General features: G+C 43.6%; 1 protein-coding gene and 1 long non-coding RNA gene across 14 annotated transcripts in view; both read right to left on the reverse strand.

Annotated features, from left to right (window-relative positions):
• The window catches only part of LOC146785819 (uncharacterized), a 58,215-nt gene extending 48,423 nt beyond the window's left edge, over positions 1–9,792 (reverse strand). The window contains exon 1 of the long non-coding RNA XR_014970812.1: positions 9,742–9,792. This is a non-coding gene — a long non-coding RNA (uncharacterized LOC146785819). The remainder of the gene's footprint in view (positions 1–9,741) is intronic.
• A 1,565-nt stretch (positions 9,793–11,357) lies between these two features.
• The window catches only part of GPR160 (G protein-coupled receptor 160), a 210,156-nt gene continuing 203,742 nt past the window's right edge, over positions 11,358–17,771 (reverse strand). For all 13 annotated transcript variants that reach the window (XM_085635121.1, XM_085635128.1, XM_085635126.1 and 10 more), the window contains one exon: positions 11,358–12,576. In XM_085635121.1, the coding sequence (XP_085491247.1) occupies positions 11,456–12,484 (1,029 nt within the window). In that variant the 5' untranslated portion in view covers positions 12,485–12,576 and the 3' untranslated portion in view covers positions 11,358–11,455. The remainder of the gene's footprint in view (positions 12,577–17,771) is intronic.

Below are 17,771 nucleotides of genomic sequence, written 5' to 3' on the forward strand. Positions count from 1 at the left end.
TAGGTGTCCTACAACCAATTCTGTATACACCTGCCATTGGGATACGTTTGTGGCCTGGTGCTCTGCTAAACAGATCAAGCCAAAATGTCCAAAGTTATGTTGTTTGTGTTGTCCCTCGCCCGGCAAGGCCTTGCTTTGGGCACCGTCAAGTGGTACCTGTCAACTCTTTCTGCCTTCTTACGATTTCCAGGCTAGCCATAAGCAGTTAAACCTGTTGTGATACATTTTCTCACAGGAGTACAACATACGTAACCCCTCCTTCTATTTTTGATATCGCAATAGGATTTAAACATGATACTCCCATTCCGAATGGGTACGCCTTTTGAGCTCTTCCACAGTTGTTCTCTGGAGCTTTTTACCCTCAAGACAGTCTTTCTTGTCACTAACATTGGCTGTTCTGCGGACTCAAGTCTCCATCCTTCTGAAGGTAGCGATTCCCTTTTATGTTAGTCAGAACATCACCTTTCCAGCAATCTTTGCTCTGCCTCACAGCTCCAAGGTAAAGGAGAGACACTTCACAAGTTGGATCATAAAGGAATTCAAAGCTTCAACATCGATTGTATCAAAGAACACTGGATGGATGAGCCATTCTTTATCAGGTTCACTGTACCAAAGAAAAGATTGGCTGTGCCAAAAAGGACAATCTTGCACTGGATCGTACACTCTGCTTTAATATCTGTTACACAGTGGCCACGAAGCAGCCCAAGATTGGTTGCATACTCATTCAACCAGTGCCAAGCTGCTACCACTGTGAAGGCATGCAGGGCGCCAATTCTCAACATTTGCCAGGCTGCTACGTAGGTGTCGCTATATATGTTCATAAAGTACTACTGCCTAGACAATCAGGTCCGCTAGGAAGAGCACTTGGCTCGCTCAGTCTTTCAGAACTTTTTGGTTTGAGTCAGTTCATGGACCACCCCCACCTAGATGGTACTGCTTGAGTATCTATTCAAAAGGTGAAGAATCTGAAGAACAAGTTACTTACCTTCAGTAACACTCTTTTGTTAGACTCAATGCACCACAAATTCCTCAACGACTAAACCACCTCTTCATTTTTATTGTATTAGGATCCAAAATTTGCAGTACCAATCCATAAATTCAAAGCAATATTAATCATCTGCCAACCATAAATACGGTGATTTTAAATACATATTTCATAACCTAGTATGCTCAGGGTAAGTTAAAAAGATAAAAATGGCGATAACACCTCAATAGCTACCAGTAAAGAGATTAAATTGCAATAAAAATGATGAATACAGCTGCCTTAGCAATGGGCATATAAGAGTTCATAAAGTCCCTTAGAAGCATAATGTGTAAATGATAAAGCGACATGATCAAAATATTCAGTCAGACCCTCGCTCTTCAAACGACAACCCCGTCCCCAAAGTTTTTCAAATCTCTTCACCCCCGTTTCTTAACGCGTATAATTGCTTGATATTTCTAACTAGCCCCATTTTTCGTAGCCAGTCCCTCATTGTGGGGACCAACTAAGTTCGCTATTTTTGGAGTATACAGGACCGAGCTACAGCTGTTGCTAGGTACAATAACTTTATCCATTTATTAAAAAGGGAGAGTGCGGGATCATACCCTAAAACTTTAAGCCAGGTGGTTGGGGCTAGACTGACCTGCCATTCAGTCTCTAGATACTGGAATATTTTGTTCCTGAATATATAAATAGTGACCAATTACATGCGCCCAATTGGCGACAGACCCAACTAAGCATCGAAAACAGTGGCCTGGAAGACTGGGGTTGATTTGTGTTAAAAACAGATGGGCTTCTATATAACAACCATTACTAAAGAATAGCATTCAATGCCAATTGGCCCCTCTAAACACACTAAAATTCAATATATTAACTTCCTCCCACAACTTATGTCAATTCCAAACCTTCACCTAGCACCTCTTCATTCTGTGAACTGGTCTCTTCACATAAAAATATCCCAATTAAGAAATCTGCTCACTGGTCATGATTAATCTGGCTTTGTGTCTGTGGAAGTATCATAAAAGCAACCGATGTCAGCGAGCATGGGTGGGCCTAAAGGCCCGAGCTTGTCCCATTCGGCGCCGAAGGACATGGATACATAGTCCAATGTGCCAGGGATACTGCTGAAGATTTTCTATAAGTAGTCGGAGGCCTAGGAGAGTATTCAAAAATGAAATATTGAGTCTGTACCAGAAAGAGCGATACCATAGTTAAGTTACTTGTTCATGTTTTTTTCAGGGTTTGGTGCTGAAGAATGTATGTATAGATTTTGAAGCATGCCTGTCCTTTTTATTAATGATGAGACAGCTAAAACCCACACACCACTATGGGCAGCTGATGCAGATACACCAGTCTTTTCTCCTTCCCTTGATAATATTTTTTATTTCAACTCAAACAGGTGCCTGTACTATGTAGGGCCCAACATACAACTTTTGACCTGGGCACTAAAAAAAAAAACAACTAACACGGTTGTGGGCAATAATAGTAAAACAGGTAGACAACGTCAATCTGCATCCAAACATTAGCAACGACCAACTACCCAGCCTCACAGTCACCTTCCGTTTGCTAAAGATGATCTCTTTCATTCGTGACCTTAGAAATGCTGCTTCTTAAGAAAAACAGCTGCTGGTCGTCCTAGAATATATACCAGTGTCCTAGGACTGGTGTCAGAACACATGAATACAGGAAAGTGGTTTCGATAATTAGACGGAACTTTGTAAACGCGAACAGAAGAGTTGTACCCTCCTGAGGCTAAGGCTTCTGTGGAGTTACAAAGCTCAATCATTGTATTAAGCAGCCAAGCAAGCAAGAAGCCAGAAGCGAAGACTGAGCCATGAATGCGGACTTGCTTTAAGGGAAGCCCAAATGGAGTTGTGCAAGAGAATGTCTTTGCGTATTCCCCTAGCCGCACTAGTGTCACGTTGCCAGTATCATGCACAGTTTTATATAAAATGTGTAATAATGGGGATTAGTGTTTCTTACTACTCGAGTTACAGGAATATAAAGTTATCGGGTAAGGATCGTAACATTTGGTCAGTGCCTTAGCCAGAAATATGCAGCTTGCCCGGTTACACAGCCAACTAACTACATGACCATTAGACAACATTTTGTGTGACAATGTTCATGCAACACAGTGGTAGAGAAGTTACTATGAAGCACTTCCATTGACCGGATTAGATGACAGAAAAGACACTGGGGCCTCAAAAGCATCAAATCGTCCTTAGTGCACAAGATTCCAGCATTAATGTATGAGGGCAAGCTTAGTGCCACAAACCAATGTGCCGGCATTGAAGCTAGGGACTGTCCAAGTAGGACATTGCTCAAGACTCACTAACATCTTCGCCTTTGAGATGAGTGGCCTGTCCACAGTTCATACACGAGGAATAAAATGAACATGAAAGATCCAAGCCACATTGAAAAGAGCTCTTACTCTAGAGTTTTGGCTCTACTAGCTAGAAGATATAAAGCAGCACCAGTCTAAGCAATCTGCGGTAGGACCGGTAAATACAGGGGCACAGAACCGTGGTTTTATAATTGGGTGTTTCACGCTGCGTTGAAACCAGCATTTTTGCAATTTTTAAGGGTTGTAAATACTAGGTGCTATTATCCAGGTTAATGGTACTCAATGTATTGAATTTAGAAGGATTTGATTATGGGAGTGCTACTCTTGCAGGATTACCCAGAGCTAGGCTGGCTCCGTTACGGGCCACTCTGAACTAAGGATGATGGGTTGAATTTAGATTGCTGGGATTAGAGCTCTTAACCTATTGACTGCAACAGACACAGCAAGCACTTAACTTGCCGAGCCATGTTGGCAACTGCCCTCGTCTATAATCAGACTATTCCTACCTCTTTGTTGAGCCTGCAAAACGTCATTGTTGCTGGGGTCGCTTGGCTGAAAACATTTTTTTTTTTTTTAACAAAGCGAATTGCGGGCCATCTAAAGCATGCATCCCTTCTTAGGGACACTTGAGTTGCCAATGCAATTTTTCCACCTGTTGTTGGCTGCCATAATGAGAAGCCTGGTTGAGTCACAAACTGTACACCTTCAAGGCACTAGTGCTGATGCTAGTTTTATCTTTGCCTGATCCTGGCACAAATGTTAGCCTGATGCGTGGAGTGGGAAAACTGGGCAACTGCGGAACAACCATACTTGAGTAAAACATTGCCATAAAGTGATCATTTGTGGAAGAATCTTCTTTTTCTGCTGATAAAGCAAATAATCAATTAAATCTAGAAGTAATGAAACATTTAACTAGGGCACTGACAGGGTCTGACCGTGCACTGTCTCTGAATCTTCACCCTAGAGGGTACAAGGCAATTAATGCCATATATCTAAATATACAAGTCTTGGGTCATACAAGGTATCATTTAGCAAGATAATAAAACTACTTTTTAAATGATACGCTGATGGACACCTTTATATACATCTATAGGTTTAATCATCTTCAGCCTAAGCTCTCTGAGTTTCTCCTGTGTTGTACACACCGTAAGTCTACAGGCAGATATGACAAAATATTCTGCTGGTCTCTAAATTGCTGCCCGCTCTAAGAGACATTTTCATGGTTGTTATGCCATCATTCTACTCACCCCATGCAGCCAGGGTCAGATTGGGACAGAAAAGAGACACAAACAAATATTAAAGTTCCCACCCAATAGCATATCAGGAGATGTAGTATTGAAAGGGAGCACTCTTTCTGTTTACACCATGGCGCACCATGGAACAGGTGCACTGGACGCAAAAAGGGACAGTGTGCCCTATTGTAAAGAATGTCCGCAAGGCATTCGTGAACTTGTGCTGTCTTGGGCCAGCGCATTTAAACATATATATATATTTGACTCAGAATGTACAAAATACAAGAAGCAAAAATGAATCCAAAATCATGGCAGAATCAAATTCATATCGCATAATGACCGACTAATTCATTCATAATTCTAACAGAAAAAAGAAAGGTCACTAAAATGTACACGACTCGCTTTTAAATGAAATTAACTAAACCCTACATCTTCTCTTGTCCAAACCTCAAAGTTTTTTATATTTAATGAACCAGCTATTTGCATAATTGTTTTCCTTCCTGATGTGAGTGGGTGAGGTTGATCACCAAGTTGTTGTTATAACGGATCTGGCTTTAAACCAAGCCTCTCTAGCCCAAGCTAAACTAAGATGCCTTGATGTACAATTAAGATTGCCAACGCATTCGAAGTTTTAATTTCAAGTAAACAATTATACAAAATTAAAACCACTTGCCAAGAATTCCTTAATACTTTGCATGACCACATCATAGGAGTCCAAGGACCCTCTTCCTTGCATCTAAGACAAGCCATTGGTACACTTGGATTTCTTTCATGAAGATACATCAGGGTTCAATAGACCTGCCACTGTGCATATAGCTGCCTACACCTATAGTTGGCCCCGCATAGTGTAGAAGCATTAAACGGGCTAACTTCCTCCCAATTATGGGGACTAACCTGGGAGGAAGTATTGGTCTGTCTCTTCCTATCTATGGAATCAAAAATAGCAACCTCTCAGCCCTTTTCAGTTTGCAGGTAAGAAACCCTGGGCCTCATTCATGGGAAACAGGTGTAGGGCAGCACCACAAGTTTTCTTGCAGGTCTGCCTTATGCCAATGTGAAATGGCAGGAGTGCACCAGATTTATGAATTACGGTGCATTCTTGCCATTCTCCCTGCGCTGGCGCACAATTTGCTGCCTAGTGTCAATGCAGGCACCCTTGTGCCATGGTGCAAGGGTGTTTGCTTTCCATGCACAATTGTTTTGTACAAGGAGGAGTACCAGCCTGCAGAAAAAAATCGAGACGTTTTCCTCTTTCTATGAGTGCTGCAAAATGCAGCACACATGGAAAGAGGGAAAAATCAGATATAAAAATGTTTGTCCTCGTTACACCTGCTCGGGGGAGATGTAATGTTTTCGTACTGCCCCAGATGTACGTGATTAGGTAAATCTGGTGCAGTGTCAAAATCCATGGGTGTTGCATGGGAAACCGCATCGCCCATAGAATGCCTTTGTCTTACTACACATCTAGGAGGCCATTCAAAGCCACGCCTTAGTGGCTTTGCTTGGCCTCATGGATATAGTTGAGAGGTTTGCGCTGCCGAGCGTCAGAAAAAGTGACACTTTTGCGGCACAAGCCTCTCATAAAAAAGCCCCTCAGTAACTAAGTCGTTGTTGGAACCCCCACTTCCTCAAAATATGTTCGACCACGGCTCTACTCTTTTCAAGTCCTACCAGATCGATGTTCTTTAAGGAGGTGAGTAGTTGGTTGAGAGCGAAAAAAATATCCCTCTCCCTACCCTTTCAATTTCAACTGGACAGCTTCTCGGGTCAGCAGATTGTCATTGCTGACCCAGGAGCCTCCTAAAGCTAATCTCACTACTTCCCAGCACTTTAGTTCTTACTTAGTCATCTCTAGAAGCATGGAATCCACTGGGGTTAATGCCTGCACACTGGGTATTGACACAGTGAAGTAGTTTAAGAAATTGCGTAGAGTTCATTGGTGTAATTCGATACCTCACTTGTTTAGGGTTGCAAACTGGTTATGGCTTAACAGAGGGATAGGAGAAGTTCGCCACCATAAGATGACCCCGAAAAATGTCAAATATGGTGTGCTGAGTGTGTGCCTCCTAAGCACCTGTTTGTGTCTGCTCTCACGAGTAGCACACAGCGCTGATGTAGAGGCAAAGTGATCCCCTTATTTGCATGGGGCCACGCCACCATGTAAATAAGGGAAGGCCCTCTCATGATAACGCTGGTGGTACATGTGTGCCAGCGCCATCAGTATTACAGAAGAGGACGCACAAGCACCTGCAGCCCTTTCTATAATACCATAGAGCCCCGGGGGCGCAAAAAGTGAGTGGGCGGACACGCCCCTTGTACCCCCATGGCACTATTTCCAATACGTTCTCAGATATTTAAACAAGAGGCCCACAAATTTACAAATCGGGGCAGTATTTATCTTGTAAGGACACACTGTATAAGTGTTTTGCAAGGTAAGGGAGACTGCGTGTATTTGTGCTTGCATTTGGCAATGTTTGTGGTAATATCAGACTAGTCCTTCTGGTACTGCTAGACTGCCCTAAAGACCAGCCCAACACTGAATGTAGAAGCCACTAAAGTACCTTTAAAGAGCTCCGAATTGATTGATATACTGACAGGTAGTCACTTACTGAAGAATATGTATCTCTGTGGCTCTCTTCGTAGACCCTGCCCAATAAAAAAAAAAGGCTATTGAAAAGTAAACAAGAATCTGCAATGCAATAGGTCTCGCATATGCAAGAGTTTAAGCTATTGGCATTGTAATTTACAATGCCTTTTAGTTATCGGTTTTGATAATTCACACATAAATAAAAAGGCATTGCCATTTACAATGCCAAAGGCTGAAACAGTTGTAAATGTGAAACCTATTTCATTTTAAGAAGTGGCCACCATTATACTGGGTTGCTTGGAAAGCGAAAACGCACACTGAATGTTGCAGAAAAACATGTTGTGCCTGCAGTTGGAGAAACACATTAAAAAATAGTGCTTACAGACTAAAGACATACGGTGTAACAACAGAAGTAAAAGGGCCAGTCCTCATGGGAAGTTACAAATTAGGACGATGCGGTACTAAGGAGGGACTAACAAGCCTATTAAAGAATCAGAAGCCAGCATTTACAAAAGGATAATGACACAATCCAATGAAAAATATGGGCGGAGCTTCAACTCCATACTTCAATACAGCATGCCTCGCAGAGCAGCACATGCCCTGCCCACGCCCGACCTAAAAATGTGCATCTGGGTGTCTTGGTATTACCGCACCAATAGGCATTAACCCAATGAAGAGTCAGCTTTTTTTGACCAATGAAAAACCTGCAAGCTAAGAGGAGGGCAGCCTAGTATACACAAGCTTAGCAGAACAGCATGAGCTTCAAAACATTCCTGAAGATTAATACACATTTACATGGACTGAGAGCAATTTGTATGTACAGTGGTGCGGAAATAGTTTTCAGAGTGGTGCTTGCTGGTGGTGGTCATCAACATCACCTGACATACGTGCCCTGATTGTACTTGGCCTGCCGGTGATCACTAGTTTGAAATATTTGTGCTTTACTTTGTAAACCAAGAACATGTCTTTAATTATAAATATGTTATTAAACCTCGGGATACTGAGGCCTACTCCTTAGGCCTGTACCCCAGCAGCAGCGTCCCTAGTTAAAACAACAAAATACCCGAAACAAGTAGTCAGAGAAAGGAACAGTAAACACAGATGTCCTGGTAAAATAATTAGCAACACTTTGTCACAAAACGCTGCCTGTCATGAGCCAGTTTGTAAATGAAGGCACAGTAAATACTTCAAGATTGATAAATAAAAGCCCTTCAATTCTCCTTCACCTCCATCAGGGATATGTGGGGCCTGCAGCACCCCGGTCCTTGTAGCCCTATTTCCCAGGCCACTGGCCATGCAGTCTGGTACAACTTCAGGCTAGCAAAAACATTTCTAATTGTGTCTCATGAAGTCTTCTTTTTTCAGCAACAGTAAAGAGTAAGGACCATATGTAAGCGAACATAGCACTGTCTTCTTGCTGCATGTGTCACCCATAAATGTACCCTTTTTTAGGTCTCACTGAGCCCCAGCGCTTGCGCTGGCTCGAAGAGACATTCTGTATGTGGGATTTTCAAAGTGCTGCTGGCTGGCCTAACGCTTGCGTTCACGCGATCGTGCACGCGCGCAGCCGGCCGCCAGCAGCACTTTGAAAACTCGTGTGCGTCATCGCGATCACTTTCGCTTTCAGAGCGATCGCGATGATGCACGCGCACACACAACTCCCGCTTCTCCCCCTACCCCACCACATTTTGCATCTCCGGCCGCTCGCGCGCGGCCAACACTTGTCTTTTCTCTGTAAGCTTTTGTTTCTATCACATCTTCTCCCCTGTATTTTCTTCCATTAAAGGCTCCCCGTATCTCCTCTCCTTATGTCATCACGTGCCCCCTGCCTCTCCTGCTCTCCCCTTTCATCACGATTCACGTCTCCTTTCATCACGATTCGCGGCTGCCCTCTCATCCACCTGCTTTTCATTTCACCAAGGGGGTTCTTCGGTCTCCTCTCTCCGGCAGTTCCTCCCGCTTCGCTCCCCTTTACTGCTGCCGGCATACACCCACGTACATGGCCCCAGTAAGCTGTCTATTGTATTTTTAATTTTTTTGTACCAAGAAATGGAAAAACTGTCCGTATATAATTTTACAATTCAACAAGTGAATTCGTGCTTTAGAAGAAATAGCCAGGCCTGTGGAGAACATAAAAAACAGCCGCTGGCTCTCAGGAGAGATCTAAGTCAAGAAGTTCTTCACCCTTGAATCGTATTTTCGTGGTACACGGCTTATTCAAAGTTTAAAGACTTAGACGGAATCCCATCATTTGAGATTGCAACAATTTCTTTGCCATATGTTTCGTTACTACGACACCCTCCTAAAATGAAATATACATAGCTAGGTATCTTATTTACAAGCCCCTTGCGCCGCCTGGTACATAACTTTTTCCCACATAAAAAAGTGACGCACCGGCGGCGCAAGGGACTTGTAAATAAGCTCCGTACAATACCGTTTAATGTTTTGCATACTTTTTGTATCACTCATGTTTCCTTACGGTTGGGTACCAAGCATTGTTCTGTTTACGACCTTGACTACTTCAACAGACAGATGGTATACGCTCGTTATGATAGGGCAAGAATCTATAACCATAGAAACGTTTGAATAAGTTTACCTGTGCCTCTGGAATCTTCCGGAATGCCTCGCTCTGGTGACTAGAGTGTCCAACAGGAACCAGGCTGTGGTGGTGGGAGATTAAAGGGTTGGAGGGTCTGGTTGGGAGGGGGACGAGGAGTGGGGGGCACGGTGGTTGCAGAGCCCAGTAGCGGACAAAGCCGAAAGGCGCGGTGGCTGACACCTCTCTGACCACTCGGGACCCTTCTGAGGCCTAACTCTGATTCCAGGGTCACGTCATTCGAGTTTTGTCCCATCTGCCCCCCGCCCCCAAGGAAATGACGAAACCCCACAAATGACATTGTGCAGTGATGCACTCAACGCGCTGGCCGCTGTGCTTTGATGAAGTCAATGGAGGTGTCCAGCTGGGCCCATGGGCCACTGACCACGGCTAATGAAGCACGGGCCAGGGGGAAGCGACTCAATCAACGGCTTTGCCGAGGAGCAGACACACTTCTAGCCGGACGCTGTTGCAGAAAGAGGTGCGAGTTTTTTCAGATCTGAATTCAGCTTGAAGTGTGACCATTTCTATAACCAAGGTGTTTTTTTTTTTTTTACAGTTTGTGTGTCTTTAATATAGGGCAAACTTGGACCACGGTCATGAGACCGTTTTACATAAACGCCAGATTATATTACAGAAGGTCAGATTAATTTTTAAAGGCACATACACATTAGGTGATCTGAATCACAGACTGTTGAGATGATGCCGGTACTCGAACCTGGATTCCGAGTTCCAAAGTCGGCAGCTTGGGCCGTTAGGCCACATCTCCTCACCCGGTTCTACTTCTAAAAACCCGCCCAAAGCCCCGGTTCCATTGTGCCACCTCATTGAGTGATTTTCCCAAGCGAAGTCGCGGATAGGACTCGGAAAGACTACACTTTTTTTGTATTCTACCATCAGCAGGTGTTATGTTACTGTCCAAAAACCATTACCATTATGAGGAGCATTTGTATGTTTGTGTACAAAGTATGGGATCTGAGAAGGCCATGGTGCAGACAGAGTTTCTAAAGTGTGAGAATAAAAGCAGACCAGTGGACCAATATGGAGCTAATTCAGATTCAAGCATTGGCAATCCCAACATGACTGTCTAAGCGCCTTGATGCCCTTGGGCTTAGTTAGCGCTCTATAAGTTTTATTTCATTCATTCGTGCATTCATTCTAAAGAATGACATGTTAAGCCAGACCTAAACATTCATGGATGTTAAAGAATGCCCTCCCCCAACTTGCAGAGAAAAACGCCATAAATTATCTAGTCATCTGAGACACTGTAATAGCATTACAATGGCATGTGTGTGTGTGCCCCAGAAAGTTCAAGGATAGACAGCTGGATAAACAAGCATTTGCAATGCAATAGGTCTCGCATTTATACGAGTTTGAGCTATTGGCATTGTAAATGACAATGCTTTTTATTTAAGTTTAGTTTTTTTAAAACATAAATAAAAGGCACTGTCATTTACAATGCCAATAGCTCAAACTCGTATAAATGTGAGACCTATTGCATTGCAAATGCTTGTCTTATTTGCGTCGAAGCTCTGTAAGCATTTTCAATTTGTGCACAACGTAAGGAAATCAGTAAAGTGATTAATCTATCATAAGTCATCAAGAACAACCGTCAATAAGTAATCATTGGCAACCATTTATTCATTTATTGTACAAACATATTTTACAATAACATTTACACAACAGTAAAAATTGCATGTACTGTAAACCCCTCTTAAACCATAGTTATTGTTACTGACTTTTCAAGCAGCTTATTGGCCTGTTTCGAGTGTTCATCGATCACCAATGAGCCGAAACTAAATTGCCAGTTGACAAATGGGTCTGAGGAGAAAAGGTCAGAAGAGTCCTGGTCACTTTGCCGGATCCAGTTTGCTGCACCAATCAGGAAGCTGTTGAGAAAGTAAAGCCAGGGAACGTTCATGTCCATGTAAGCTGGGATCTGGGCGTTTAGGACCACTAAAAGCAGCTGAAGTACAACAAAGGGCAACCACGCTCCAAGAAAGCACATCATGTAGCTGGTCACCAGCCTTTTCTTGCAGTGCGTGGTTTGGTGGCGGCTGGGCGCAAACGAAAAAAGCATGACATTCTCATTGATGTAGGAAATCATTCTCAAAGACTGCAGTAAAGTTATAACTTCAAACCAGCAGATCACAAGAACCAAACATATGCAAAAGAGGATCGTCAAAGACAGCCTGTAGCTCTGAAAGCTAATGTAAAAGGGGCATTGATATGAAAAGTAGGACTTGATTTCCAAGCTTGAGTACATGGCTGGGCTAGTAAGAACATAGTAGAGAGTTACCATCCAGAGGACCACCACTGCAGCGAAGTAGAGCAATCTCCGGAGAACACCTGAAAGTTTAGAGTTTGGAGTGGTAACGATGAAGTAATCCAGACCGGCCACAAAGAAAGCAGGATAATGCATCACGCCATAGGCGAAGGATACGATCTGAGTGAACAGGCAAATATGATATTTGGTAAACCTCATGCCCCAAATGGCCAGATCTTGAAAGTAGGCGATGAGGGATATTGTTAGCAGCAGTATGAAGTCTGACAGAGCTATGGAGACACTAAAGTATCTCAGGAAACTTCCTTTCACGCTCTCTCTCTCGGATCCAAAAACAAAGAGATTGAGTAACACTTTCCCTACCAAAGTTAGGAGCAGCATGAAGCTAGGCTCTATATGCTGGCTGTCTTGGTCAGTGAACATTGTTGCATTTTGTTGTATTGCTCCAACGGCTTCCATGATTTCTTTCCGTAATCGAGGAGAGAATTTTCCCAGTGTCAATATACCAAACCACAATTCTCCATACCAATCTTAACAGGAAAAGCCTCCTTCTGAAATAAATATGAAGAAAAAATAATGAATCAATGCAGGATAAATGGGTTGCAGATAGGTCTTTGGATGCTTATAAAATATCCGTACTTTGCAGATTGCTTTAACACCCATGAAAATTATAATCAGCATTAATAATCTTCTATACTTGAAGAGGACTATGCTTATATTATATATTCGTTGCATACATTCAAAATGTAACCTCGATGCCTATCGAGGGAATTTTATGGAAAACTTCAGAGCATTTGCTATGTAGCACGGTTACCAATTTGTAGTGTCAGAGTGCTGCAGATCATGATACGGTTCAGATGTGGATGTCAGCATGTACCCTATTTCTATCACCCAGTGTGAGCGGAGATGATCTGAGACACATGTCCCACTGAACATTGTACAATGACACATTGGGGGCAGTGAAGTTAATGTAAAGTATGACGGTGCTAGATACCATACACTATCCTGCCCAGGTACCACATCATGCTCAGCTATGTCAAAGACGACCCCCCAAAGCCAAACCATGACATGCAATGCCCAGTGCTTAATTTGTGCAAGAATAAGTGTCAGGGCCCAAAGTCAACTCAAAAGCCAACAACCGGCGCAACCGAATTCCAGGGCTACGGCATATCAAGGCGGTCCCAGCTTGATTCCACCCACTGCCTTTCCTATATCACCATACCCTCTCTGCTCCTTTATATCTCCTTTATATCACCTTTTTAGGTTCCTTGTCCTGGCTTTCTCTTTCTCCTTTCTTTCCCCTCTTTGCTGCCTTTCTCTATTTCTGGATCAAAGTCTGATCCAAAAATACTGCACTGACACTTTCTGGCGACAGGAGTGTGAATGTTACTGCATACCCCCTTGCCCTAATCATGACAAACAAGGAATGTTTTAGTCATATGCACTACTTGAACATAAGTATATGATTATTATCTCCCTATTACTGTTTGGCCTTTTGGATCTAGGAACGCCTAGTGGACGTTCCTTTAGGCACAGAGACGCCAATTACCCTGAATATAGGTACTATAGGAATACTGAGTGTCATTGTCTCAGATTCCTATTTTTAATCCTTTTTTCACTTTGAGCACGGTCCTGATTAAGCACCACAGGATCCACTAGGGACCCACGTAAGGCGCAAAACAGGTCGACGTAACATTTTTACTATCACTTTCACTCACGGTCAAGAGAACAGAAGGAAAATACTCACCCCTTGGATATAATTTCTCTATAGGCCTTCCTTGTCATCCATTTAATTCTTACCACTCGGACCCTTGAATAAAGGTTTCTAGGGTACTGGCATGGTAATTTTAATCCACTCACCAAACCCCCCCAACACACACACCCGCACTCACAACTGCGGCGTTCCTCCCAAAAGAACTCCAAAAGCCCTCTTGCAGGGTCCGTGTGGGACTGAGTATCTATGTAGGTAACACATCAGTGTCATGAAATCTTAAAGATGCAAGTTGATTATTTCTGTTGCGTGGTCATTTTAGCGGGCAGTGCTCCTACTTATTCCTGGGGAGTTAGAGTCATAATATGTTCTGAAAGATTTAACACCATTCTTGCACAACTGAATAGTTTGCAGGACTATGCCACCCTCAGAGTTGCTTGCCTCAAGCCATAGACGTATAGGACTCTGCATCAATTCCCAATGAAATGTTGATCCGGCGCTTGTCGTCAGTGCTCCTGCTCGCTTTGAACTCCTGGATTAGCTTGTTCCAGAGCTCTGCTGTGGGCTTTTTATGCAGACCTTTGCAGTCTTTTAGAGGAGCTCTGCCTTCTGTGCTGCCCGATATCACACAAGACATTTCCAGCTGTCCAATGTGGTGTGTGGTTGCTTTCCATTTCATCACAATAGCCCGTTTAGTTAACAACAGTGCGAAGTACGCAAATGTCACAGCTACCTTATTTTGGCGGCTCCTGGATGTAACAAGGCGGCAACTCCCTTTATTCCCCATGCCTTTTCCTCCCAAGGTGTACTCAATAGTGTCTATCGTCTACCAATATTTTTCCAATACCGGGCAAGATCAGAACATATGCTGAAAACTGTCTTCTTCACTCTACACCTGGGGAATCCCAAGGGTGCATTTGACCTATCGTGCATGGGGTGAGGTATGCTTTCGGTAAAAGTATTAAACTGGATGTTCCGGAGGAGAGTGTTACAAGATACTCTCATCGGGTAGTCTAGTGCCCTATGCCATTCCTGATCACTGACTGTTTGGCCACCCAGATCCTCCCATTTATTTCTCAATGATTGCAATCATAATCCTGTGTGCTCTGAGATGGACTTGTAGATCCAGGACACTATTTGTTGTCCTCTGACCATAGTGTATAGTGCCTGCATTAATGCACGGGTCGGAGGTTCTGCGATTCAACGTGCCATAGTTGCTTAAGGGCATTTAGTAATTCTATTGTGGAGCAGGAATTGGCTGACCGGGAGTTCCCATTCATCACTCAAAGTTTAGTAGTCTATTGTGGCATTATTGTGAAAGAGATGGCCGACAGACTTCGTCTTGCCCTGTCCCAGGCCTATCAAGTGCTGGTATGTAATGTATCCCTTAGTGGTTGGAATGCCCTTTAAAGGTATGGCTGGCACACGTGGCAGTACTAGTCCAGTCAAGCACTGGTTTCAAGTATGTTCTCGCCATTTTGACTGGTAGTGGACATCATGTGGCCGCTTATGGTGGTGCACACTGCATTGCCTCTTTTTGTATTTGACTGCTTGTGTAGCCTGTTCCATTCAAGTGGTGTTCCACTAGCCACAGTTCTGTCCAGATTATCTGGGCCAACAAGTGATATCCACTAAAGTCTGGGGCACCAATACCACCTCTGTTGAAATTTTAGGTCACCCACCCATTCTCCATAATAATGTCCCCAACAGTGTGTCAAATTCCTTAACAATGTCACCCAGCAGGATGTATTGGATATCGGCAAAGCAGGATATCAATCGCAGTAGCATAATCATTTTGACCACCGCTATATGACTTGCCACAGACAGCGATTGGGTCAACCAGAACGCTACTTGTGCTCTCAGGGATCTAATGGCTCTGCAGATATTGCATGCGAATAGATCCTCTTCCTTATGGTACACTTGTATGCCTAAGTAGTGAAAAGTTCAGATTGCTCACCCTGCCAGTGTTATGGATCACTGCGGTGGAGTATGATGCAAGGAACATACATGTTTTACTGTAGTTTACCTTTTGTCCTGAGATGTTGCCATATTCTTCCATGATGCGGGCTATAGATGTTCAATCTGCTTTCACGTCCCTCATGTATACCAACATATAGTCAACAGAGAGGGATATTATATGCATGACATTATGTAATGGCATTGCCCAGGTTGAGCCCTGTCTTTTTATTGTATGAGCCAATGGCTCTATCAACAGGGCAAAAAGGATGGGCAACAGTGGTCACCCGTCTTGTCCCCCTCACTATATTGAAGGTATAAGAGATATGGTGGGCAAATGTTACTGGAGTTTAATCCAGGAAACCATTGATGCACCAATGCCGAAGCATTGCAACACCATATTATGTAGTTCCATTAGACAGTATCAATCGCTAGCTCAAGTTTGATAGACAGGCAGGCTGAATTAGGGCATCTATCAAAAGCAATTTCCCAATTGGTCTCAAATTAAGGGAGGTACTTCCATGCAGGACAAATCCATTTTGTTTGACATTTAGTAGATCTGTCATCAGCGGGATAAGCCTCTTGGCTAGGATTTTGCTTAATATTTTATAGTCTGTGTTTAATGTAGATATAGGAATAGAGAAGGCCAATGGGTCGCTGCCTGGTTTCAATGTGGAGGATACTGCTGCCTCCTTAGTCGCATCCAGTAAACGTTTAGCTGCATTGTACAATTTCAGCTATTTGGGTACCAACAGTGACGGCTAAGTCGCATAAAATTGAATCAGTAGCCCATCTGTCCTCGGGGTCTTCTCTCTTGCCAAGTAGTCTATTGCCGGTTTGTGAGCTAGGGGAGGATTGTCTATTTTAGGAACCTACCCAGGACATCCTTATTTTGGGCTGTGGTATCGTTGTACATGTCAGTGTAGTAGTTCCTGAATGTTGCATTGACTTCTTCTTGTGTATGACTAGTTCGCCCTTGCAATTATGAAAGGGCCAGTATCATAACAGGTAGGGGTTATAGACTAATTATCCACGCTAATAGTTGCCCTGCTCTATCCTTTTTGTGCATCAATTTAACTTGCTGTAATCAGGCCAGTTCCAGCAGATCAGCTTGTTTGTCGTTTTCTTGCCTAAGCGTCTCACCTTTCAATGGGTTTACTACTTTGTCCTTCTCCAATTTCCTTAGTGTCCATTCTGAGTTTTTCAGGTTTTCCTCCAATGTTCTAATCGTAGTCGCCGTGGTTTCAATACATGCCCCCACGTACAGTGACTTTTAAGGCTTCCCATTCCATTATCGGAGACCAAGCCATGCCCTCATAATCATAATTTTGGATGGCCTATTTCTCATCTTTTATCACTTGGTCCTCCAGCCATGCTGGCTGTAGTTTCCAGGCCGGGCTGGGCATCCTACCCCATTTCAGTCCTAACTCCAGTGGGTTGTGATCGGATAGGGTTTTACACAAAAATGTGTTATGTATGGCTGACTGGTGTGTTGGTGCACACACCACGTGATTTGGTCTTGCATGGAGCTTGTGTGGGATTAAGTAGAAGGCATATTCTCGGAGGCCCTGGATTGCAAAACACTAATGCCAGATACTCCCCAGACGGTCAGCCACTTGCCTAGAGTTTTAGCCCAGCAGTCGTAGGAGCGCATGGCAGAAGAGGGTGAAAGTGGTCCCAAGTGTGTGTTGATGACTATTGAAGTTGCCTCGGAGGACCCGCAGAGTATTCAACCTTGGTGCAAACTTTTTTTAATAAAGTCTCCAGAAAGCCAGGCTGGTCAACATTTGGGGAGCAAATCCTGACCAGTACCATTGGGTTCCCATCTAGCCTGCTCCTAATCAAGGTGTAGGGCAAAGCTGGGTCTACCTGAGCTTCTTGCAGTTCAAATGGCTCTCCCACCCTGAACCATATTTCCTGGACAAGTATAGCCCTTTCTGTATTGGACTCTTAGGGTGCAAGGTAAGGTAGTGTTGAGGGCAGGAGCTCAGAACTCAGACACAATAACATTGGACCACATATACAGATGTGTGGTTGCAAAACACTGGTCACACATTGGGACCAGACTTTTTTTGCAAC

This window comes from Triturus cristatus, chromosome 11 (assembly GCF_964204655.1).
Source record: "Triturus cristatus chromosome 11, aTriCri1.1, whole genome shotgun sequence".
NCBI classification, from domain to species: Eukaryota; Metazoa; Chordata; class Amphibia; order Caudata; family Salamandridae; genus Triturus; species Triturus cristatus.